Below are 24629 nucleotides of genomic sequence, written 5' to 3'. Positions count from 1 at the left end.
TGCAACAGAACCTATTAAAATAAAGTTTTAAAACCACTTTTTAAAATTGTATGCCATTGAGAATGAAAATCCATGTTCCACCGGATATGCACGTGCTCACTACTGTATGAAGTGCATTTCCATAAAACCCCCAAAAAAACAAACACAAATGAAACGCCCACAAGATTTATAAGATTCATAAAACTTTAATCGTTTTCATTCAAGACCATTAACAAAAGTACACTGACCCTCAGCAGGAGGTCAGACCGTCGCCAGTGATCTCCAGAGAGCTGACCTGATCCGTGACGCTCGCCACACGTGCACGGATGCACGTGCGCTTCCCCCCCCCCCCCCCAGCAGGGGGGGGGGGGGCCGAGAGCACAACAGCCACCCTAAATCGTCGACGGCTCCTCTCATTTCTTCTTCTTCTTCTTCGTTATACCTTAAACGTAATTATCTCTAATACCTCCCGTTCCGTTTTTCCTTTTATTGTTTTTATTTCTTTTTTTTTTCTTTTTTAAGTTAGGTTTGATTTTTTGTTATCTCTTTTCTGTTTGAATTTCCTCACTAAACGAAAAGAAAAAAAAAAATTAAAGGAGAGAAAAAAAAATAAAAAATAAAAATAGAAGAATCACACAATACATACAGTATATTTCCACCCGTCGTACCGGGCTGCATACCAGTATCATACTGGTATTATACCAGTACGATGTCTACGAGAAACCAAAGGGCCGGCCACCAGGAGACTGAGGGGGGGGGGGCGGGGCCGCGGGAACATGGGGCACATCTATTTTTTGTTATTTTGCGTGTAGTTTTTTTTTTTTTTATAGGCACCTTATTCTTACTTTATCATTATTAGCAGATTGATCTTCCATGGTAAAAATAAGCAAAAATAAAAATAAAGTATGTGCAAGAAAAATAAAAAGAACCGTAGAAAAAGAGAACGACGGCGGCGGCGGAACGACGTAAAGCCACGAGGAATTCTGCACCGCCCGACAAAAATCAAAAACCAGGGCCGCGCCGTCGCGGGACTCGAACCCGCGACCTCGCTAGGCAACCTGAAGGCTTCCTCCGACCGGGGGTCGCACGAGGACGTCCCCGAGCAGCCCCCCTCCCGACCCCCCCCCCCACAGCGACCCACGCAGCAATGTTTCATACATTATTTTTTTGTCTTCTTTTAAAACGTTCCGGAAACAAAAAAAGGAAAACAGAAAAGCGGCCCGCAGAGAGAGAGAGAGAGAGAGAACGAGAGAGAGAGAGCGCCGGGATTGGCTCGCTCGCCCGCAGAGAGAGAGAGAGTGAGAGCGAGAGAGCCGGGATTGGCTCGCTCGCCCGCAGAGAGAGAGAGAGCGAGAGCGCCGGGATTGGCTTGCCCGCTCCAGCGTACGCCGATGGAGAGAAAAAAAAAAAAAAAAAAAAAAAAGCAGACGATGGAAAACCCCGACAGCCAAGCCACTTCCTGTTTCCTGTCTCCAGGGAGAACGGCCCCGAGCCAATCGCAGCCGGGACCGCGGGCTGCTGAGGGGGCGGGGGGGAGGGGCACATGCTATAACTCACACGCTTACAACATGGAGGTCCGGGGGGGGGGGGGGGGGGGGGGGCAGAACACGGGTGCAGAATTCCAGGGAAAGCCGAAAAAAAAAAACATCAAATAAAAACAAGGGGAAAAAAATAACAACAACAACAAAACAAAACCAAGGCGGACACTTTGATTGGGCGACGCCCCCCAAGAACTGAACAAAAACACAAATATCTTCCGTTACTCGATACGACCAATCGTAGGATACAGCACACCTGCGCACGCGCACACACACACACACACACACACACGCACGCACACGCGCACAAACAGTCAGAGATCTTTGTGTACCCTGCAGTACATCACACACAGGGGAGGGAGGGGGGAGGGAGGAGGGGAGGAGGGGGAGACGTGGAATGAGAGGACCCCCTTGCCGGCTGGAAGCGGGTAACAAGCGGGTAGTAACCAGGCGGGGTAGTAACCAGGCGGGTAGTGGAGGCATGTCAACTTGGGATTGTTTTTTTTTTTTTTACAAGCAGATAAAGAGAGAGGGGTGGTGGGGGGGGGGGGCTAGAGGTGGGGGGGAGCAATTCTTAATCTAGTCGCACGGCCGGACGGGGGCGTGGCAGGGGGGGGGGGGCGGGGCCTGAGCTCAGTCGATGACCCCGGGCTGCCGGGTCTTGCGCTCCACGCTGAAGCCCTGAGGAGGAGGAGGAGGAGGAGGAGAGGGTTAAGGTCTGAGTGGGTTGGGGGCTGAGGACCAGTCCAACGCCACATTAAAAGTTCCCCCCGGTGGAGGGTTGGACGACCACACTACTACTACTACAGTCACGCCTTTACTTTACTTATTGTGGAGCCAACGTGTTCCGTTTCGTTTGATGGATTTCCGTAGTTTATGGGAATATAAATCACTCAATCAACGCACAAGAAATAATGCACAAGAAGAAGAATGTCATGGAGAGAGGGAGTGAGAAAGTGAGAGGGAGTGAGAGAGTGATGGAGTTAAGTGTGAGAGTGAGCGTTAGTGACTGAACGTGTTAGAGAGAGAGAGTGAGCATTAGCGTGAGTGTTGGAGTGAGAGGGGGTGAACATTAGAGTGAGAGTGTTGGAGTGAGAGGGGGTGAGCATTAGAGTGAGAGTGTTGGAGTGAGAGGGGGTGAGCATTAGAGTGAGAGTGTTGGAGTGAGAGGGGGTGAGCATTAGAGTGAGAGTGTTGGAGTGAGAGGGGGTGAGCATTAGAGTGAGAGTGTTGGAGTGAGAGGGGGTGAGCATTAGAGTGAGAGTGTTGGAGTGAGAGAGAGAGGGGTGAGCATTAGAGTGAGAGTGTTGGAGTGAGAGAGAGAGAGGGGTGAGCATTAGAGTGAGAGTGTTGGAGTGAGAGAGAGAGAGGGGTGAGCATTAGAGTGAGAGTGTTGGAGTGAGAGAGAGAGAGGGGTGAGCGTTAGAGTGAGAGCGTTGGAGTGAGAGAGAGAGGGTGATCGTTAGAGTGAGAGCGTTGGAGTGAGAGAGGGTGAGCATTAGAGTGAGAGTGTTGGAGTGAGAGGGTGATCGTTAGAGTGAGAGTGTTGGAGTGAGAGAGAGCGGGTGATCGTTAGAGTGAGAGCGTTGGAGTGAGAGAGTGAGAGCGTGAGAGAGAGTGAGCGTCACCTTGGAGTTGTCGGGGCCGCGGGGCTGGCGGACGATGACGAGGCGGGGGGCGTTGGCGTCGTCCAGGGTGATGCTCTTCAGACGGTTCACCAGCCGCTCGGGGCGGGGGGTCACCACGGGCTTAGGACCCTCACTGGGGGGGGGGGGGACACACAATGTTGACCTTTAACCTCCGTTAGGGTCACCTACGAATAGCTAGAACTAGAAGATATAGAGCTAGAAGATATAGAGCTAGAAGTTATAGAGCTAGAAGATCTAGAGCTAGAAGATAGAGAGCTAGAAGATAGAGAGCTAGAAGACATAGAGCTAGAAGTTATAGAGCTAGAAGATAGAGCTAGAAGATAGAGAGCTAGAAGATATAGAGCTAGAAGTTATAGAGCTAGAAGATATAGAGCTAGAAGATAGAGCTAGAAGATATAGAGCTAGAAGTTATAGAGCTAGAAGTTATAGAGCTAGAAGATATAGAGCTAGAAGATATAGAGCTAGAAGATATAGAGCTAGAAGATATAGAGCTAGAAGATATAGAGCTAGAAGATAGAGCTAGAAGTTATAGAGCTAGAAGATATAGAGCTAGAAGACATAGAGCTAGAAGACATAGAGCTAGAAGATATAGAGCTAGAAGATATAGAGCTAGAAGATAGAGCTAGAAGATATAGAGCTAGAAGTTATAGAGCTAGAAGATAGAGAGCTAGAAGATAGAGAGCTAGAAGATATAGAGCTAGAAGTTATAGAGCTAGAAGATAGAGCTAGAAGTTACAGAGCTAGAAGATATAGAGCTAGAAGATAGAGCTAGAAGATATAGAGCTAGAAGTTATAGAGCTAGAAGATATAGAGCTAGAAGATATAGAGCTAGAAGATATAGAGCTAGAAGATATAGAGCTAGAAGATATAGAGCTAGAGGATATAGAGCTAGAAGATATAGAGCTAGGAGATATAGAGCTAGAAGATATAGAGCTAGAAGATATAGAGCTAGAATATATAGAGCTAGAAGATATAGAGCTAGAAGACAGAGCTAGAAGATATAGAGCCAGAAGTTATAGAGCTATAAGATCTAGAGCTAGTAGTTATGGAGCTAGAAGTAATTGTACATATTACTTCTAGCTGTAAGGTCGGGGGCCGTGGACTCCCATGCGGTAAACTCTGGGTTCGATATTGAGCCACAGCCTGTTGATGGTATCATCATCACCTGACCCTCAGGTGATGATGATGTCATCATAACCACCTGAGGGCCAGGTGATGATTATGACGGTGATGGAGGTGGGGGAGGTGAAGGTGGAGGTGGTGGAGGTGAAGGTGGTGGAGGTGGAGGAGGTGAAGGTGGTGGAGGTGAAGGTGGTGGAGGTGAAGGTGGTGGAGGTGGAGGAGGTGGAGGTGGAGGAGGTGGTGGAGGTGAAGGTGGAGGTGGAGGAGGTGGTGGAGGTGGTGAAGGTGAAGGTGGGGGAGGTGAAGGTGGTGGTGGTGGAGGTGGAGGTGGTGGAGGTGGGGCCTACCTGACTCTGCGGACGTTGCAGGCGCTACATTTGCCCGTCCGCTGGTTGAGGACGACGGAGAACTCCACCTCGTCTCCGGTCTGCAGCTCCAGCCCGTCCTGCACCTCCTTCACGTGGAAGAAGAGCTTCTTGCTCTCGCCCACCTCGTAGGTGATGAAGCCAAACTGAGGGGAGGGGAACGCAGAGCGGTGAGCTGGAGACACTGACCACCACCACCACCACCACCACCGCCGTGACGGTGTGGTCCAACGGCAGAGACAGATGCTGAACCAGGAGACGGGATTAAGGGACTAGCGGACGTCAAGAAAAATACAAGAATTCAACTGGCAACCAACACTTGTGAGAGTGACGGAGCGCAAAGCCAGTTTAAAAAGTGTAGTGGTAGACAAAGTCGGTTCTGCATGTTCTGATCACTAGTCATGTCCTCGTGCCCTGAAGTGAATCTGAACTTCTGCAGCACTACATCAGTTGGGAACATAGTACACACACACACACACACACACACACACACACACACACACACACACACACACACACACACACACACACACACACACACACACACACACACACACACACACACACACACACACACACACACACACACACGGCCCCTACCTGGTCCTTCACACACTCCACCAGGGCTCTCCTCTGGGGCACCACGCTGCAGGCCATCTTCTGGCCCGTCTGGACCACGGTGCACAGCTGGAACTTCACCAGCTCCCCCTTCTGGAGGCAGTCCGCCTTGCTGGCCATGCCCATGATGCCAAACGGATAGTTGCCCCCTTTAGCGCCACCTGGTGGAGCGGGGGGGGTGGGGGGGGTCGCAACACAACACAAGGGTTAGCTTAGCAACATTAGCGCCACATGGAACTACACGATTCATGTGGTTCTAAGTGGTGCGGTCGCCTCGTATCTGTAACTGAGACACGGTGGTGGGAGTGAGTGTGTGTGGAGTCAGACTGATAGATGAGAGGCCGGGGCTGGAGGAGGAGGCTGCATGCAGTGAGTGGGTGAGAGCGTTGGAGTGAGTGACTGAGTGAGACCGAGTGAACGAGTGAGACCGAGTGACTACCGAGTGACTGAGTGTGACAGAGTGAGACCGAGTGTGACAGAGTGAGACCGAGTGAGACTGAGTGACAGAGTGAGACCGAGTGAACGAGTGAGACCGAGTGAACGAGTGAGACCGAGTGAACGAGTGAGACCGAGTGAACGAGTGAGACCGAGTGAATGAGTGAGACCGAGTGAATGAGTGAGACTGAGTGAATGAGTGAGACTGAGTGAATGAGTGAGACTGAGTGAATGAGTGAGACTGAGTGAATGAGTGAATGAGTGAGACTGAGTGAGACTGAGTGAATGAGTGAGACTGAGTGTACTCAGGTTCAACCAGCCACCACCACCATGTAAAAGCCGCCTGGACGGAGCGTAGCGACGATCCTTCTCTACAGACGGGTGCTTTTGTGACGGTGAATCCCTCTAACAGCTAATTAACCAGGGCTAATTAACCAGGGCTGATTGACCAGGGCTGATTGACCAGGGCTGATTGACCAGGGCTGATTGACCAGGGCTGATTAACCAGGGCTAATTAACCAGGGCTAATTAACCAGGGCTAATTAACCAGGGCTGATTGACCAGGGCTCATTAACCAGGGCTCATTAACCAGGGCTCATTAACCAGGGCTCATTAACCAGGGCTCATTAACCAGGGCTCATTAACCAGGGCTCATTAACCAGGGCTCATTAACCAGGGCTCATTAACCAGGGCTCATTAACCAGGGCTCATTAACCAGGGCTCATTAACCAGGGCTCATTAACCAGGGCTCATTAACCAGGGCTCATTAACCAGGGCTCATTGACCAGGGCTCATTGACCAGGGCTGATTAACCAGGGCTAATTAACCAGGGCTAATTAACCAGGGCTAATTAACCAGGGCTAATTAACCAGGGCTGATTAACCAGGGCTGATTAACCAGGGCTGATTAACCAGGGCTGATTGACCACCCACCTTCCTCGGCCACCTCGATGAGGCCCTGGTACTCCGTCTGGGTGGGGTCCACGCTGCGCAGGGGCCGCACCACCTTCCCCAGCATCACCCCGCCGCCGGCGTCCTCCCCCACGCCGTTCACTGCAGGGGACACAACACCGCCGTCAGCCCCGCGTCGCCCCGGACCCTCAGGGGGGTGACCCCCGGGCGTCGACCGCCACCCTGCAGGTCTGACCCCCGGTTCGAGCCCCACCCTTCAGCTTTGACAGGTCTTGTTGCAACCATGACTTAAAACTTGTGTATGTGCTGGTCGGTCACACACACACACACACACACACACACACACACACACACACACACACACACACACACACACACACACACACACACACACACACACACACACACACACACACACACACACACACACACACACACGGAGAAGGGGGGGGGGTCTGACCACAGTGAGGGAGTGTAGACCCATGGGGGGGGGAGGAGGGGAGGAGGAGAAGGGGGGGGGGAGGAGGGGGTCTCACCTGCTGCCACCTTGTTGACCTTCTCGGCACTCACTTTGTTGCCCTTGCCCTTGGACAGCGTGTACTCCACCGTGTCGCCGAGCTCCAGGTTCTCCACGTCACCGCACAGCTCGCTGAGAACACAGAGAGAGAGAGAGAGAGACACAGACAGACAGACAGACAGACAGACAGACAGACAGACAGACAGACAGACAGACAGACAGACAGACAGACAGACAGACAGGGTTAACCAGCAGCCCTCACTGCTCCTCAGTGTGGAGCCCAACCCCACCAGGGCACAGCCCCCGTGTCACTTTTCACCCCGGCCATAAGCCTAAAGCATTGTGAGGTGTTGAACGCAACAACGTACTAAGTCATAGAACCGGATGTCATAGAACTATATGAACTAGACGTCAGAGAACCAGACGTCGTAGAACCAGACGTCGTAGAACCAGACGTCATAGAACGTCGTAGTAACAGAGTAGAGTATATAAAGTGGACGGTTGCTCGTGGGCGGCATCAAGTTCCATGACTGTTATTATGAAACCACTTCCTCGCTGAAACACCCCCGCAGTCACCAGACATCAGGACCATCGGAGCGACCCCCCCCCCCCCCCGGAGGGTCCTCACCTGTAATGGAAGAAGATCTCCTGGTCGTGATTGGCCGTCTCGATGAAGCCGAAGTTGTCCTTGAGCGTGGCCACGAAGCCCTGCAGCCGCTTGGCGTTGGCGGCGGTGCGGTTCAGCACCTTGATGGAGACGGCACTCTGCTGCCCGGTGCGCTTCACCTCGTTGATGGAGAACTCCACCTGGTGGGGGCGGAGAGGTACGGCACCTGAGTCACACACTAATTAACTATAACACAACTCCACCTGGTGGGGGCGGAGAGGTACAGCGCCTGAGTCACACACACCAATTAACTATAACACAACTCCACCTGGTGGGGGCGGAGAGGTACGGCACCTGAGTCACACACCAATTAACTATAACACAACTCCACCTGGTGGGGAGGAGAGGTACAGCGTCTGAGTCACACACCAATTAACTATAACACAACTCCACCTGGTGGTCACGGAGAGGTAAGGCCTGAGTCACACACACCAATTAACTATAACACAACTCCACCTGGTGGGGGCGGAGAGGTGAGGCACCAGTCACACACCAATTAACTATAACTCCTAATTGTCACCAACAGGTCAGGCATGAGTCATGAACACCAATGAACTATTTCACCTCGTTAGTAGAGAACCCCAACTAGTGGTCACCCACCCACCGGTGAAGCATGGGTCATACACGCCAATAAACTACTTCACCTCGTTAATAGAGAACTCCCCCTGGTGGTTCAACACTAGGAATACCTCACACATTCTGTGACCAACCCCATCACAAGCACTAATCGAATGCTTGTCTCTTTTATTTAATTTAGACATCCCAACCTTTTAAATCAAACTATACAAGATGTACTTTAGCCGCAGATGGTGAACTACACCATTGTATACAAGATGTACTTTAGCCGCAGATGGTGAACTACACCATTGTAATTTACAGTTCTTCTGCAAGCAGATGACAGTTTCTCCACTCATCTCGTCAGTGGCTACCTGGTACAGGGACGTACCTTATCTCCGGCCTGGGGGTAGATGCTTCCCTCTAGGTCCTTGGCATGGTACAACACAGTCATCTTCACACCGCAGTCTTCATATGCAATCACACCCTCCTCTGGTTCCTGCAGACGTCAAGGAACACAAACATCACGATGAGATGTTCTTATTAGCTGCGCAGACAGACCACTGGACAGCTGTGGACAACGGTTATCAGCACTTCAGGGAGATGTTCCTAGCAAGACCTTGTGCCCAAACGTCAACAAAGTTATTATGGCTTTGTGTTAAGAGTCTCCATATTGTTATGGTAACAATGTGTGTCTCCTTTCACTCTAGCATCAACGTCCTCAGAGAGACACAGGGCAGTTCCTCTACTTGAAGGAGGCATGTTAAGGAGTTACGCCCCACTGTACGCGTCCGTCGACGGAAGAGAGTGGGCGTGTCCGACGCATGGGGTAAAACACGATCTGCGTATAACGTGCGTATAACGCGATCTGATTGGCCAACGGATCCGTCGCTGCCTGAAAAGTTAAACTTTTCTCAACTTTTGGACGCAAGAGACGGAGCCGATTTGACGGACGGACCCACAATGCATTTCGGGAACGTCCCATGTAAAGTCAATGAGATCCGTCGACGGACGTGTACAGTGGGTATGAGGCGTTAGCCCAAAGGCTAAATTAGCACAACACAAAAGAGCACAGCCTTTAAAGCCACAGTGTGCTACTGGGAACCGTTAGCATTAGTGTTAGCATTAGCAGGTCTGCAGTTATTAGCAGTAGCCTCGTCTCCAATGACAACCCAATGCCGGTGAGGTTGTGGGAGCCAGCAGGTAGAACGTACACTACACCAGTGATGCTCAAGCAGACGTCTTAAACTACAAGTTAACAGCCTCACGGTTATTTGATGCAATTCAGCTTCAAGCACAAAATGCATTCACGGCAAAAAACATTAGGGGAAAAACGGAACACAATGAAAATCTAATAGAACACAGCCAGTCATGGTTTAAGTACATCTGTGCAAGTTATTTGTCAATGAATTCCCTCCGTTTCCCCATGGTTTGCATTAGTGCGAGAGACTCATGGTCGATGTTAGGCAGAACAACAGCCTACCTTATCTCTCTTCTAACGGAGAGACGGACATACAGGGGGACGGATAGAAGGTCAAATCCCAAAACAAAAACAAAGGAATAATTAAAAAGTGATTGAATAGTAACCGAAATAGGGAATTTTAAAAAAAGCAATAAAAGATTATGCGCCAGAGACAGAGACACTGGTTCCAGAGTATGTTTGACTGATATGGATATTTTATGGCTGATATTTTAGGTACGTCAATACCGATTTTCTGGAGCCGATATTTGGAGCCGATACTGCTTTTGCTCCCTCAATTAACATCATAAAAATAACAATTATAACAAATGCCTCAACTTAAAAAAGGAACATTTATTGAACTGTCTGTAAATCATGCTGGGAAAAAATACATTAAAAATAATCTAGAAAAAAAAGGCAGAAAAAAATCTGCCAATTCCGATACACGTTAAAAACGCAAATATCGGCCAATAATATCGGCCAGCCGATATATCGGTCGATCACTATTCCAGAGGCTGCATTAGGTCTAGCCTCGACTCAAACGAAGAGCAGAAGAGGAGACGCAGAGAGAGGGGGAGAGGAGGAGACGAGACGCAGAGAGAGGGGGGGGAGAGAGGGGGAGAGGAGGAGACGAGAGGGGGAGAGAGGGGGAGAGGGGGAGACGAGAGGGGGAGAGAGGGGGAGAGGAGGAGACGAGAGGGGGAGAGAGGGGGAGAGGAGGAGACGAGACGCAGAGAGAGGGGGAGAGGGGGAGACGAGCCCGTGGGCTTTGCGTACCTTCTCCTTGGTCTTGCTGGGGCTGACGTTCTTGGCGGGCGTGGTGGCCATGATCTCCTTGTCCACCGTCCCGATGAAGCGCTGCTCGGACTGGGTGTGGAAGGACACGGTGCCCTTGGGCAGCTTCTTGATGCGCACGGCGTGGTTCCTCTGGGCTGACAGCATGTCCTGGGGAACCGACACGGACCATGGGACCCAGCTCAGATGGTGGTGGCGCTACAAAAGGTCGATGTGAGACTACGTCCAGGTTGTAGGTTGTTAAGGTTGTAGTCTTGGCATCTATCCACAAGTTTCCTGGGGTGGTTACTGGGGAAATGTGGGCCACACTTCCGGGTGAATGAATGACAAGACGGCGATTGTTTACGTCGATCTCGTAGTCACCGGTAGTGAAGCCCACAATTCGCGCAAAGCATCACGGGGCGGTGGAAACTTGTGGATAGGAAAATAATTATCCCATAGTACGCTGTACTGTACTATGTGCATTAGATCCAACTGAAAACCAAATATTGCTATATACACACACACCACTATGAAAATAGTGTTAAGAGAAGTGAGACGTAAGAGACGTAAAGAGAAGTGGATACACAACAGTAACCAGCAGTGTTGTGCAAGTTCACACTTCACATGAACTAGTTCAAAGTTCAGTTCATACAAAAGAAAATGAATAAATTCACGTTCATGGTTCACCAATTCAGTTTTGAACTAGTTCATGTTCAGTTCATTAACAGGTTATTTTAGAAACCGAAGAAAAACAGTGGGAGTGAGTATTCTGTGCTTATCTTTTAAAATCAATCCTCTCCATCACCTGCTGCCCATCACTACAACCTCAAATTGTTGTGGATATTATTTGTACACCTGTTTCATTCATCACAACTAAGGCAGTAACTCTATTTAATAAACACGTCATCTGGACCTAAGCATCAATTCAGAATGTCACAAAATCTGAACTAGTTCAAGTTCAAGTTCTTTAGTTAAAAATATGTCACGTTCAGTTCAAAGTTCATAGAAAAAAAACTAACTTGTTCAATGACCTAGTTCTTTTGAACCAGTTCATGCACAACACCGGTAACCAGTAACCCGTCCTGTGTGCCTGTGGGGACACCACCGAGCCCCTAGGGGGCAGCAGACTCAGACGCGGCGGCGGCGCCCGTCTCACGGGTACTCACTGGGACCACGGTGAACTCCACCTCGTCCGAGATGTGCAGCTGGCTCTCCTCCAGCACCTCGCTGAAGTGGAAGAACATGCGCGCGTCGCGGTCCACGCACTTGATGAAGCCGAAGCCGTCGCGCATGGCGGCGATGACGCCCTGCAACACACAAGACCCGGCCGGACACTGGGCGTCATACCGGGCTCCCGTCAGCACACAGACAGAGAGACCCACAGACACACAACCCCCCCAGGAGACACACGACACAGGAGAGACCAGACAGAGCCAGACAGACACACACCCGACCGCTTAGAGACACACACAACGACCCCGCCCTACAGCGACCCCGCCCCCCCCTCACAGAGACCCCGCCCTAACAGCAACCCCACCCCCCACAGAGACCCCGCCCCCCGCTCCCCCTCACAGCGACCCCGCCCCCCCCCTCACAGCGACCCCGCCCTAACAGCAACCCCAGCCCCCACAGAGACCCCGCCCCCCGCTCCCCCTCACAGCGACCCCCCCCCCCCCGCCTACCATCTCGCGGGCCTCCTTGGTGAAGCCGAAGGTGTCGGAGAGGATGTCGATGTTGGTGGCGCGCTCCAGCTTGTCGCGGCGGTCGGTGGAGATGTTGAACTGCACGTGGTCGCCCTCCAGCAGCGTCACCTTGGACTTGGTGTCCTTCTCCCCGAAGAGCAGCTCCTTGTCGAAGCCGATGCGGGCGCTGATGCGGCCCGGCAGGGGGTCGTTCTGCGGTGGTGGCGGCGGGGGACGGACGTTAGGGAGAGCCACGGCGTCGTGGGAACACAGACTACCAGACCACCTCAGGCTCAGACCTGAGCCTGGGCCGTCACACGTCTTCTACACACGGTGGTCTCAGCAGGTTTATGGAAACCGTTTGAGGTGGAGGGGGTGTTCTGATCCCCCAATCTAAGGTTCTGAGTTTGATCCCCAGCCTTCACAGTAAACCCCTTGGCACCCTTGAGAAGATAATATCTACATGCTTATCAAAGACATCCATCCAAATGCACTTGCACTGCTAAATAACTGTATTAAGTATTAAAATGTTAATTTCTCCGCAGGGGAACCATAACAAGAGTCTCCCAATAAGATACACAACTCCTCTCATTATCATCCTCCTCTTAGCGTCAGGGTTAAGACCTTGATCTGGGACCAGTGAGCACTGGGCAGAACGGTAGGAAGAGGGGGCGGTTCTAGCGAGGTCCTACCTGGTTCTTGGTGGGCACTTTGGGGATCACCTTGAGGACGGTTCCCTCAAACTGCTCGATGCTGATGTCCTCGAAGATGACCGTTCCCTGGGGCAGCAGCCGCACGTCCGTGGCCACCTCCTTACCCTGGAGAACATGGAGAACATGGAGAACATGACCTCCTTACCCCCGGAGAACATGACCTCCTTACCCTGGAGAACATGACCTCCTTACCCCTGGAGAACATCCTCTCCTTACCCTGGAGAACATCCTCTCCTTACCCTGGAGAACATGACCTCCTTACCCTGGAGAACATGACCTCCGTACCCTGGAGGTCATGACCTCCGTACCCTGGAGGTGGTGGTCCTATGCTACATGTCATCCCCCTCTACCTCAATTCATTGTCCCGTCTTCCTTCACAGCCATGTCCATACATTATTACATTTTTCATCGTCCCTTCCACGGCTTCAGCTGCATTATGATGAACATGTCCACAACAAAACCAAACCAAGGCGTCCAGCGTCCTACGGGAGATGTGTGGTTAAAGAGAGGGGGCTGTGAGGAGGAGGAGGAGGAGGGACCTACGTTGCGGTCTTTGATGGTGAACTCCACATCATCCCCGGCCTGCAGGTCCTCCAGGTCTCCTTTGAACTCGCTGTAGTGGAAGAAGATCTCCTTCACCACGTCGGCCCTCTCGATGAACCCAAACGCCTCCTGGAGATACGGGGCAACGCGTCAGGTCAACACTCGGCGCTCCAGCCCAGACACTCGGCGCTCCAGCCCAGACACTCTGCGCTCCAGAGCCACTGCAGTCATGTGCTTCTCACGTTTTTTTTTCTAGACGCCGTACAACTTCTAGGGCCTTTACAAAGTCAACGAGTCAAAATCCCCCATTTACCCTTCCACGCATTACTAAACCATCTTTAAGTCGACTGTAAATCTTCACTGAACTAGGAGGGTGGGGGGCTGTCATAATGACCCTTGCAACCCCTGAAGTAACCCATATCCCCGTTAAGATTGCACGCATGAGTCTCTTCGGTCGCGTGTCCAATACACGAGGGTAAAAAAAGGTAGTGATCAACTGATATATCGGTTGATATTTGCGTTTTTTTACGTGCATCTGCATTGGCATATTTTTTCTGCATATTTTTTTATTTCATTTTTTTATTCCCCCCCCCCCCCACCTCCGGCTTGATTTACAGAAAGTTCAATAAATGTTCATTTTTTTAAATTGAGACTTGTAACATTTGTTATCAAATTGGTCGTAGTAAAAGGTCGCCCTGCCCGGAGCCATGGTTACCTTGGTGGCACACACCACCCCCTGGCACCGCGTCTGCTTCTTCTTCACCAGGTGGATGTTGTGGGCGCTCACTGCACCGGTGCTGGTGGCAGGAAGGGACAAAGCTCTGAATACGATTGGCCCACCGCCGACAGGTGTGACCACAGACGGGGGGCGGGCCGTGACGTGCCGGTACTCACTGCTTGTTGGTCTCCATGTAGAAGCTGACTTTGTCGCCGGTGTCCAGGTGCATGTTCCCCTCGATGTCGTCGGACGTGTAGGTCAGGTAGAACACTTCCTGTGGGGAGGGGTCAGACGTGGGGGAGGGTTAGGAAACAGCCTGGACCGCAGTTTTAAAGAGAGTCCAACAGTGGTTCTCAAATGGGGGTAGGTGTACCCCTAGTGGTACTTTGGAGTACTGCAGGTTGTGCTCCCGAGATTTCAACAACAACAACAACAAAAAAGCATGTATCAATTCAGAAAGATAAGACATACGTTATAACCATCCCTTTGATTTGAAGTTTGAACAGAACCGCCAGTTTTAACAGAATCGAGTTTAGCCGACTTTGATCCCTGGGTCAGATGCCCGTGGGCATGTGGCTCAAAGTCGGGATCAAAGTCGGCTAAACTCGATCAAAGTCGGCCTTACCCCGTTTCTCTCGTAACAGACGCTCCCTGTGGGGACCTGGCCGGGCGCGGCCTTCCCGTCCAGGTGGGTTGGGATGGCAGAGACGACCTGCAGACAGGTGTGGGGGGGGGGGGGGGGGGGGGGCAGGGTTAATAGGGCTGACAACCACACCTGCACCACCGAGAGGGATGGATAGAATATTGGTTGAAGGGGAGAACACTTAAATCTTGGTAGAATGGCCGTTTGGAGATGTTAAACTTTGACTTGGTCAGAAAATGTCATGTATTATATGGAAGGCAAAGTGTTAAGTCAGATTAGCAGCATCACATGGAAAAAAAAAAAAAAAAAAGGTGGCCGTTTTACCAAGATATCACGCAGACAGGGAAGCAACATTTAATAAACACGTATTTATTCTAACCATTGGCACATCAATGAAAAGGCTGCATACAGTACACAACATATAATTCTAGATAACGCACACAGGAAGGAAAAATCAGTGCTTCCATGTTATGCGTCTAACTATGCACATTAGCAGATTTATTTGCTAATTTATCTTTATGTAACCAATTATCCCAGCGGAGCAGGTAGAGGTTAGGCCTATTGCTCAAGGGTCCTCAGGTAGGGGTCGTGGGCAATGGGAGATCAAACCCAACGCCGAGCCGGCTGGGGAGTCAAACTCCCCCGCCCACGACACCGCAAAACAAACGTCTATCTAAGAATGACAATCCATAAAGTGCTCGCATACTAAACACAAAACACACACACACACACACACACACACACACACACACACACACACACACACACACACACACACACACACACACACACACACACACACACACACACACACACACACACACACACACACACACACACACACACACACACACAGAGAGAGAGAAGGAGAGGGGAACAGGACACGGACAGAGAGAAACTTAAAAATCAAAATGGTGTTCCTTAACTGGATGAATATAACCATGCAGCACAGTAAAGGGAGAGGCGTGCGTTGCTGGCCCCACCTGGCCCCCGATGCGTTCCTCAGCCAGTACCTCGGGCTTAATCTTCACCAGCTTCACCGCGATGGGTTTGCCGGTGCGCCGGTCGGCTGACACCTCAAACTCTACATCGTCTGTGGGGGGAGAGGGGGGGAGACACAAGCACAAGTGGGAGAGGGAGGGGGAGGAGAGGAGAGGAGAGGCCGGTTTGATAACAGTTCGGGTTAGCATGGCGTTGGGAGTCGGCGTTTGATCCATTTAAATAACGCCGCCGTCTCGTGAAAGCCCTCCGCATTCATCAGTACAGACTGGTTTGGTTTGTATCGTTTTAGGAACCAGAGGGTCAGTACCTTTGAAGCTGCCGTAGCCACAACAACATCCTTTGTTTTTTTTACATTTACACACTTTAATGTACTGTGAAGTAATGGCACTGACTGACTGACTTACGGCCCGTTATGCCTCCTGCCATGTAGGGCAGCAAACTGCTGGCACTGCGCCACTTTATAATTCATACTTTTTTGTCCTGTTCGCCCTGTTTGTCCGTACTTGAGCATCTATTTTTGTTTTCCTTAGCGCTACTTTGTATTTTCATTGCGTTGCATTATATCCCGCGTCTTCCACTGCTGCTGGAACAGAGGTATTATTATACATTATAAAAGTTACACTTATTAAAATAAAAGTAAATGACCCATCTGGTGATCCATTAGCCCGCCCCAAAGACACATTCAGGAGAGAACGCGTCATGTGAGCACAGCCGCCGCGGGGGGGGGGTCTCTGGTCCGCTCGTGTCAGGACCTCCGTAGTGATCGACCGATATATCGCCCGTCCGATATTATCGGCCGATTATTTTCGCAGATTTTATTATTATTATTTTTTATATTTACAGGGATTAGATTTACAGACAGTTCAAACAAATGTCCTTTTTTTTTTAAATTGAGACTTGTGACATTTGTTATCATCGTTGTGTCATTTCTGTGATGTAAACTGATGGAGCAAAAGCAGCATCGGCTCCAAATAGCGACTCAAGAAAATCGGTATCGGCGTATCGGTCATCGGCTAAGGCTGGTGAAAAAATATATTGTATCGACTCTAAAAAAAAAACAACGATATTGGTCGATCCATAGACCGCAGTGAGCGTGAGTGCGGTGTCGGGGAGGGGGGGGGGGGCTGCTGACCTCCGATCTTGAGCTCCTGCAGGTTGCCGTTGTACTGGGAGCAGTGGAAGAACAGGCGGGCCTGGCGCTCCGAGCACTGGATGAAGCCGTAGGAGGTGAGCAGCTTCTCCACCACGCCCGTCTCCCGCAGGCCGGGCGCGGCGCCGTTGGCGAAGGCCGTGTGGCCGTTGTTGTGGAGCATGCCCGGGTCAAAGCTCATCTTGGGAGGAGGACAACGCACAACATGAGCAACCGTTACAAATGTCAACCCGCAGAGAGAAGAGTCCAGACCTGGGAGGTGTTAAATGTAAAATGTACAGCCAAAGACAAAAAGAACAAAACTTCAAATGAAACCTCAACCGGAAAAACAACTCGGCCACTAGTTATCGGAGCGGCTACTTTTTAATGACGCATGCAATGTTGAGCAAACATCTATGCAGGAGAGGGGTGGGTTTTGGGGGGGTGGGGGCGAGGGGAGGGGGGGTGGTGGCGGCTGGAGCGTTCTGGGTCTGACCGCTACGAGTCGAGAACAGAGGACGCTGCCACGCAATTGTTCCACGCAGGTTCAGGAGTCGACCTGATTCAGGACATTATGTGCAGATAATAAAAAAACACACCACACACACACACACATACACACAGCGGTTACTTCTGGTTAGCCGCATGCTCAGAAAACACACTTCACCCAAACCCCTTTTCCAACCAATCTGAGGCCTGATCACATCGCACCTGATTTAGACACTCCGTGCAGTTCAATTCAAATTAAAAAGGGTTATATTGCATCAGACCCCCCCCCAGGGGAAGATCCACTAACCAGTTAGTGAGCGGGCCATGATCTAGGGATTGACCCTACATGTTGAGTCCAAACCCATGCGGCTGCCGGGTTACGGCCCAGCCAAACCAAACCAAAAACACACTTACAGATCTCTCATACAACGGGGTCCGCTTGTGTTTTTTGCTTCCCGGGTGGGCGTGGCATGACAGGGAGGAGGAGCGGGGGATTGGTACTGGCTCGGTGGAGGGGGCGGAGCCAGAGCTACGGGCCACTGGCGGCTCAGAGCTGCCTCGCTCCATTTCTGACAGGAGGGGGGGCACTCGCACGCCCTGTGGGGAGGGAAGCAGTGGCTCTTTAAGAGCCCGGGGCCACATCGGTCCTCAGCTGTTGGCTACACAGCTCCAAAATGGAGGTCCACTCCACTGGTAGTGTCCCAGCTCCATAATGGAGGTCAACTGGTAGTAACCCAGCTCCATAATGGAGGTGAACTGGTAGTAACCCAGCTCCATAATGGAAGTCCACTGCAAGTTACAATCTCTGTAGTCCACTGGTAGTTAACCTTCTCTATAACGGTAGTCACCCTTCTCTATAACTGTAGTCCACTGGTAGTTAACCTTCTCTATAACGGTAGTCCACTGGTAGTTAGCCTTCTCTATAACGGTAGTCCACTGGTAGTTAGCCTTCTCTATAACGGTAGTCCACTGGTAGTTAGCCTTCTCTATAATGTAGTCCACTGGTAGTTAGCCTTCTCTATAACGGTAGTCCACTGGTAGTTAGCCTTCTCTATAATGTAGTCCACTGGTAGTTAGCCTTCTCTATAATGTAGTCCACTGGTAGTTAGCCTTCTCTATAACGGTAGTCCACTGGTAGTTAGCCTTCTCTATAATGTAGTCCACTGGTAGTCACCCTTCTCTATAACGGTAGTCCACTGGTAGTTACCCATCTACATAAGGTGAGTCCACTCCACTGATAGTAAACCATCTCCATGATGATGGTCAATGTTCGCACCTGATTCATAGAAATTCCAAACCTTGGTTTTCCAGTTTAAACAATTTGATAAGTAAAACTCAAACCACTAGGCAGTACAGAACATACTGGAAGAGACGGGAATCATCTTTTTAAGTCTGAGGGCCGAAGGTTCTCCACTAGAAAGTCCATTCTAGTGGTCTCATATCCCCCAAGATAAGACCAAAAAAAACAACAACAACTAACCCTATCCTCCATTTTTGCCAGGAAGGACCAGAGGACTGGCGAACATTGGACAACAGCAGAAGCATCGAAAATACTCATGCAGAAATTATAATGTAGAAGAATGCAGTGAACCACATTCTTTCAGCTTAACCACTTTGTGAAAAAGGAAAAACAAAACAGCAAGTTGCCAAATGACAGTCCATGGTCAAGGAAAGCCAGAGTAACGAGGAAACAACCAATAAGAACACAGAAGACAGGTATGACAGAGGCAGGTCTAGTTGCCAGCCGGTTGGTGATTGGTTGTGGGAGGTGGAGGCGGGACTAGTTGCCAGCTTGTAGATGAGCATGGGAGGTGGAGGCGGGACTAATTACCAGCCGGTTGTTGATTGGTTATGGAGGGTGGATTATGAAGGGTCCCAGATCAGCCTCCATTTTAGTAGCCATTGAGCTTTACAAAAAACAAAGGCCTTCCCGTTGGTCAAACATCATTAAATGATGACTAGTCAAACATCATTAAATGATGACTAGTTTGACATGGCCGTCGCATTGCATTCAGGGATTGGCCACCATTTCAGCTGGTGTCAGAGGGCATTTTAGACCAGCACTAGGTCCCAGGAGATTTTGTTTTGGGTGCCCAAGGGGTCCTGAAGAGTTGAGTCCTGACAAAGACCAAGGAATTAACCTCTCGAGTCGTTAATCAGGAGAGGCTAATGAGTTTACATTTAGTCTTTAGTCCACGAGTCTTAAATCACAAACGTGATTAAACTACAAACGCGAAAGGTTTGTAAATAACGGAGTGGCCAAGATTCAATACGTCGTGCCTAGATTTAAAAGAACAAAATAGATCCAGAAGGAACTAAAATACAAGTGTCTCTAGAGTAGAAGTAGAGCACACCATTTTGGAGTTCCATTAATCAATTCCAGCTTCTTTTTTTTTTTTCCCTGCCCTATGACGTGAAGCCACAATGTACCGACCCGCCAGGGCCCACCTCACGCAGCACCGCTGGACCTGAGCAGAGGCTAGTCTCGGAGCCTGTCGAGGCAGGAGGAGGGGGGGGGGGGGGGGGGGGGGGGAGGGGGGGGTGATGATGGGAGGGGGGGGGTGAGGCCAGTCGGACAGGACAGAGGGAGGACACGGGGCCCAGGTGGATGATGGGTGTACGATGGTGGAGGAAGTGAGGGTGGGAGAGGCACGGCAGGAGGGAGGCGTGGGAAGGCGTAACTTACGGACGGGCCATACGGTGATAGGCTGAGCCCAATGGGGGAGGAGCTGCTCAGATCGGGGCTAACGAAGGTGGTGGGCGGCGACGCTGGCAAGGTAAACTCGACAAAGCCTTTCCAAGGACTGCCCATGTTTGTCCATGTACACTCGGACTCAACGCGAGAACTGGTGTCGTCTGACCGACCGAGTGTTTTGGTACAAAATCAAAAGGAAAAGCAAAAGTAAAAGTGTCTGACCACCCAAGGAAAAACTGCTGGGACGTCTGCAGGGATGAACAGAGGGACAAAGAAATAAAATATAAAAACAGGTAAGGAAGACATATGCACCCATATGCAGCCAGTGCACCAATAGTCAAAACAGTGAGAGGCTGTTCTTAAGGGGGCATCAGTCCAAGACATTCGGGAGAGCAAAGCCTCCCGATGGATGGGTGAGGAGAGAACGGGCGGTCCCCATGTCCCGTTGACCAGCAACTTTTTGATCGTTTAAAAACAATTGCAACATTTCCGTCCGAATTACGCCCAGCTCACATGCCTGTAGAGAGTACTAGTGGAAGTTTTAACATGGAGGCATTCCAATTTACAAATTTGGGGCGCCATCTTTCGCCAAACACAGACTTCCAGACTGATACCCGACCTAATCGTTTTTTCTTCCAGAATGATCCTTGGCACAGGCTGCGTCATACATGCGTGTACTATGATACCCAACCCATTGCTATAGAAACGATAACCAATACGTGCTCAGTATCAATTGTACAAAATCAACGTCCAACTGCCAATGCGATTGAACAATTCTGGTTCAGAGTTTCGAGCATTCGAGACGACATTACATCATACCGACAAAAAAGATCCATCATCAAATCACTTATTTTATTTAATGGAATGTTTTCCGTTGAGATCCATCTAGTGGTCAGATAAATATTTGGTCTGCCGTGGTTGACGTCTTTCAGGAAGTCTGGGTGTTGATTCAAGTGAAGGGATTAGGGCCATGCCTTTTGTCTTCTGAGGCAAAGACACAATAAAACAATCCTTTCTGTTCGGGCCCACGTGCACCCAGCTGGCAAGTAGATAAGCTTCCCATCCCTTCTCAACTCCATTTCATGTTTTGAAGGATAGACCCCCACCAGCCCCACCCTTAGGACCGCACTATGCTCATTGCGAGGACTACAAATGAACTACAGTCTCCAGTATAGTTCCTAACATACAGACAGAAACACTAAAATTCCACTGACCTTTGATATGCGTCTTGGGTCTTTGTAGTTCCGGACGATTGGACAGTTGTACTGTAGATCTCCTCACACACGGTCGCACACACACTTATTTTGTTACAGGTTTCTGGCACAAGTTCTAGATAGTTGCATGAGGCAAAAAAAAAAAAAAAAAAATAGGAGATGGAGAAACAAAAATCGCAAAAAAAGGCAAACGCAGGTGCAAAAACACTTGCTTGGGGAGAGGGGAGAGGGGGGGGAGGGGGGATTGTGATGTGACAGCAGGGAGAAGAAACAAGGGAGAGAAAGAGAGAGACTTGAGGGGACGTAGAGGAAAATAAAAACGAAAAGATAGAAGCTCACTCCGCACCCCGGGGTGAGCTGGTGATGAGGATGAGGAGGAGGAGGAGGAGGAGGAAGAGGGCTAGGAGCAGCGTTGGGACATGTGCTTTGTCAAAGCTGTCGAGTAGGCACAAACTTCTGGTTTCAGATCGGTTACCGACGTCTCAGTATTGGCTCTGTCGTGCAGCTTCTCTTGGGCGCGTTTCCAATAGGCAGCAGCGTATCTTTGGTGGTTGGTTGCGTCTGTTTTGGAAATCCTCAAAGTGATCCTTTTAGAATAATTTCAAACCTTTGTATCTTGAGAGTTGCAACTTCTTGCTTGTTTTAGGCCGTTCCTCTTGAGTTTCTTTGTTTTGATCTGAACTTGAAGCAGTTGCGGATGTTACAAAAATTATTTTAAGGTTTCACTTCATACTGTGGAGGGAAAGGTGGAAAAAACAGAACATCTGGTTAGGGAAAGGTCACCACAACTCACTGATTGATAGTCACGGTTTAATAAACAACCAACCCCATCACAGCTTTGGATTCAAATACAACAACAAGACGGCGTTACAAAGACCCCCTCCATAGCCCAAGGAGAGGCCGTCCGGCCACATGGTGGCATTTTTATTTCTGTACCAGAAGGCGGGAGGGCCCCATGACCCAGGGGCCATACTGGTTCTATTTATTGGGCGCGGGCGAGATGCTTTGGCCCTGGATTCACGCGGGTAAAAATAGATGGACTCAGCTGGCTCTAAACAATGACGAGAGCTGTGGATCAACAAGTCCAGGCGCATACGTCTCCCCGGCCCGCTACACGGATGTACATGGTTGGCAGTGCGGTCTCCTAAAGCATGGCACGCTTTGAGCCAGCGCTCACATGATTCCAATCATAGACGGCGCGTGTGGGTGCAGCTCCTCAGTGCTGACAAGACTAGCCATATGTTCGAGTTCACTGCTTTTGTCGAGAGATTCATGGACACAAGTTTATGCTAGAAGATGGTGGCAGAGCAGTGATGTTCTCGGAGACTGGGTTGGTCTGTAATTAGGTTTTGTCTCATTCCACCATAGGAACTGAGTGAGTGGCACACAGACGATATACTTCTAAATGCACCATTTTGTCAACAGATTGATGATAGGATTCAGGTCATCAGCAGGACTGTAATGACATTTCTGGAGACCCGTGGTCGAAAAGGTTTTGCCCTCATTTGTGGATCTCCACAGAAGTACCCAAGACTTTGTTTCATGGGACTTTAAAGTCAAGCCTCTCGGTCAATAAGATCTTATCCGGGGTCTTGGCATGTTGTTGACCTGAATCCCGTGTTTTGAAAACAGGCTGGTCCAACAGGAACTGGGACACATGATATCCTTTACCCAGACACTGTGTCGCAATCCCTGTTTAGGACTCCCAACCCACGTGCTTTCCAAAACCAAGTGCGTGTAGTACATAACTCTTTAAAGAATCCAAGCACTACATGGTTTCTTGTCTTACAATGTCACTTCTTCTTTGTTAGTTTCGGGGAGAACCTAAGAAAAACGACCTGAATTGCCCTTAACCCTGGCAAAAAAGACACCACAAAATAGCTAAAGGTATATCAAACAGTTGGGTTTCACTAGATGGCACTTTCACTTTGGCTCTCCCGGTGTGCAGTGTAATCTAGGTTAGGGTTAGTGACCGTTAGGTTAACCAGACAGTGTCTGCTGGAAAGACAGGGGATCCAAGGCCATAGATGGACAGAGGACCACGGGCCATGGAGAGACGGGGACAACATATCATGGAGATACTGGGGACCACAGACCATGTCTGACTGCGTTATGACGCAGGGAATACGGGCACGTCTCGCCGCCACGGGAGGTCGAGAAACTTAAGAGTTCGCGGATGTAACAAAACACACGGATCGCATAAAGTAGTGCCATGAAAGCAACTCCTGCTCTGTTGTGTCACATGTAAAAACAGGCTTTAAAGCCTGAGATAGCCTTTAATCTAACCAACATGACAAGAGTGAACACATCACGGTGTGTATTATCCACAACCAGACGACCCCCCCCCCCCCCCAAAAAAAAAAATACCCTGTCTGACATAAAAGGAGCTTGGTGTGTCACCAGAGTGCCTAACAAAGCCTGTCCGCGTCTCGGGTCGGCCCGAATGTAGCATGTTAGCTCCGCTGGTTCACCACCAGGCCGGACGGCAGCCCTGCACATAGCGGTGCATAAAGACACTTCGCTCTCCACCCAGACCGTCCAATGTGGTCGGTTGGCCTCCAGATGAGTGTCTACTGTCACTTTGTTGAGGTCGCACGTACCGCGACGGGCCGCTTTGACCAAACCAAGGCCAGAAAAAAGCACATTATGTGTCGGGACAACAAAGAAAATGCGACAGTGTGAACTCGTGCTGCTCGGCGCCGCTTCGTGCGGTTCCGCTGCCCTTCGGCTCCGTCCGTCATTGAACGAACATTTTTTGACAAACGTGACCGAATCCGTTAGCGATCATCGGGTTTTTAAATTCACGCTTTTTGTAGCCCACGGGCGACCGAATGGGTCGATGGGTGCACGTAGCCGAAAGGAGACGGGGGTTTGGAGAGCACGCTGGCCGTGTGTCGGAGATTTATGGTACAAGGGGAAAAACAGCGCTGCCCCCACCCAGGCCCAGACTACTCCGCACACTCGGGCTTTGTCGCAGATTGCGTGTTTAACTCGGGTTCAAAGCGCGGTCCCCGTCGTTGTAGGAACACCGTCTTAAGACTTTACACGATCGCCTCGAGTATTTAAATTGTGAAACGAGTGAAAACTTACCCCAACAGCTTTCAGCACTGTCACCAGCGCCGCTAGAAGCAGCACGGCACATTACGTAGGTTAATGATTTGGGCTTGTGCTCTCGCGATATCTCATAGCGCCCGCACACCCCACCCCTC

General features: G+C 50.3%; 1 protein-coding gene across 5 annotated transcripts; it reads right to left on the bottom strand.

Annotated features, from left to right (window-relative positions):
• Positions 1-165: 165 nt before the first annotated feature.
• Positions 166-24576, bottom strand: csde1 (cold shock domain containing E1, RNA-binding). Of its 5 annotated transcripts, none has more exons than XM_084479699.1 (21): positions 24511-24576; positions 21421-22152; positions 17926-18108; positions 17026-17224; positions 15818-15984; positions 14874-14960; positions 14425-14522; positions 14246-14351; positions 13531-13659; positions 12967-13092; positions 12275-12487; positions 11759-11899; positions 10593-10769; positions 8748-8855; positions 7763-7941; positions 7154-7266; positions 6639-6758; positions 5254-5432; positions 4636-4799; positions 3146-3278; positions 166-2198 (listed from the first exon to the last, which is right to left on the bottom strand). In XM_084479699.1, the coding sequence occupies exons 3-21, from the start codon at positions 18076-18078 to the stop codon at positions 2151-2153; spliced, it is 2640 nt and encodes an 879-aa protein (XP_084335825.1). In that variant the 5' UTR covers positions 18079-18108; positions 21421-22152; positions 24511-24576; the 3' UTR covers positions 166-2150. The 5 variants fall into 5 exon arrangements, with proteins under 5 accessions (XP_084335825.1, XP_084335826.1, XP_084335827.1 ...); XM_084479700.1 differs by having other exon boundaries at positions 14246-14327; XM_084479701.1 differs by having other exon boundaries at positions 10593-10760; positions 14246-14327.
• Positions 24577-24629: the final 53 nt, after the last annotated feature.

Source organism: Micromesistius poutassou (genome assembly GCF_964030765.1).
Source record: "Micromesistius poutassou genome assembly, chromosome: 15".
In the NCBI taxonomy this organism is placed as follows: Eukaryota; Metazoa; Chordata; class Actinopteri; order Gadiformes; family Gadidae; genus Micromesistius; species Micromesistius poutassou.
This window is presented reverse-complemented; position numbering and strand designations above follow the sequence as displayed.

Excerpts from the sequence above, each read along its gene's own strand:
- csde1 (XM_084479699.1), bottom strand. The coding sequence starts at position 18,078 with ATGGAGCGAGGCAGCTCTGAGCCGCCAGTGGCCCGTAGCTCTGGCTCC. Across the intron at positions 14,961-15,817 it reads TGCATGGTTATATTCATCCA|GTCGTCTCTGCCATCCCAAC; the intron begins GTTAAGGAACAC and ends ACCTGTCTGCAG. Across the intron at positions 7,267-7,762 it reads GAGATCTTCTTCCATTACAG|CGAGCTGTGCGGTGACGTGG; the intron begins GTGAGGACCCTC and ends CTGTGTTCTCAG.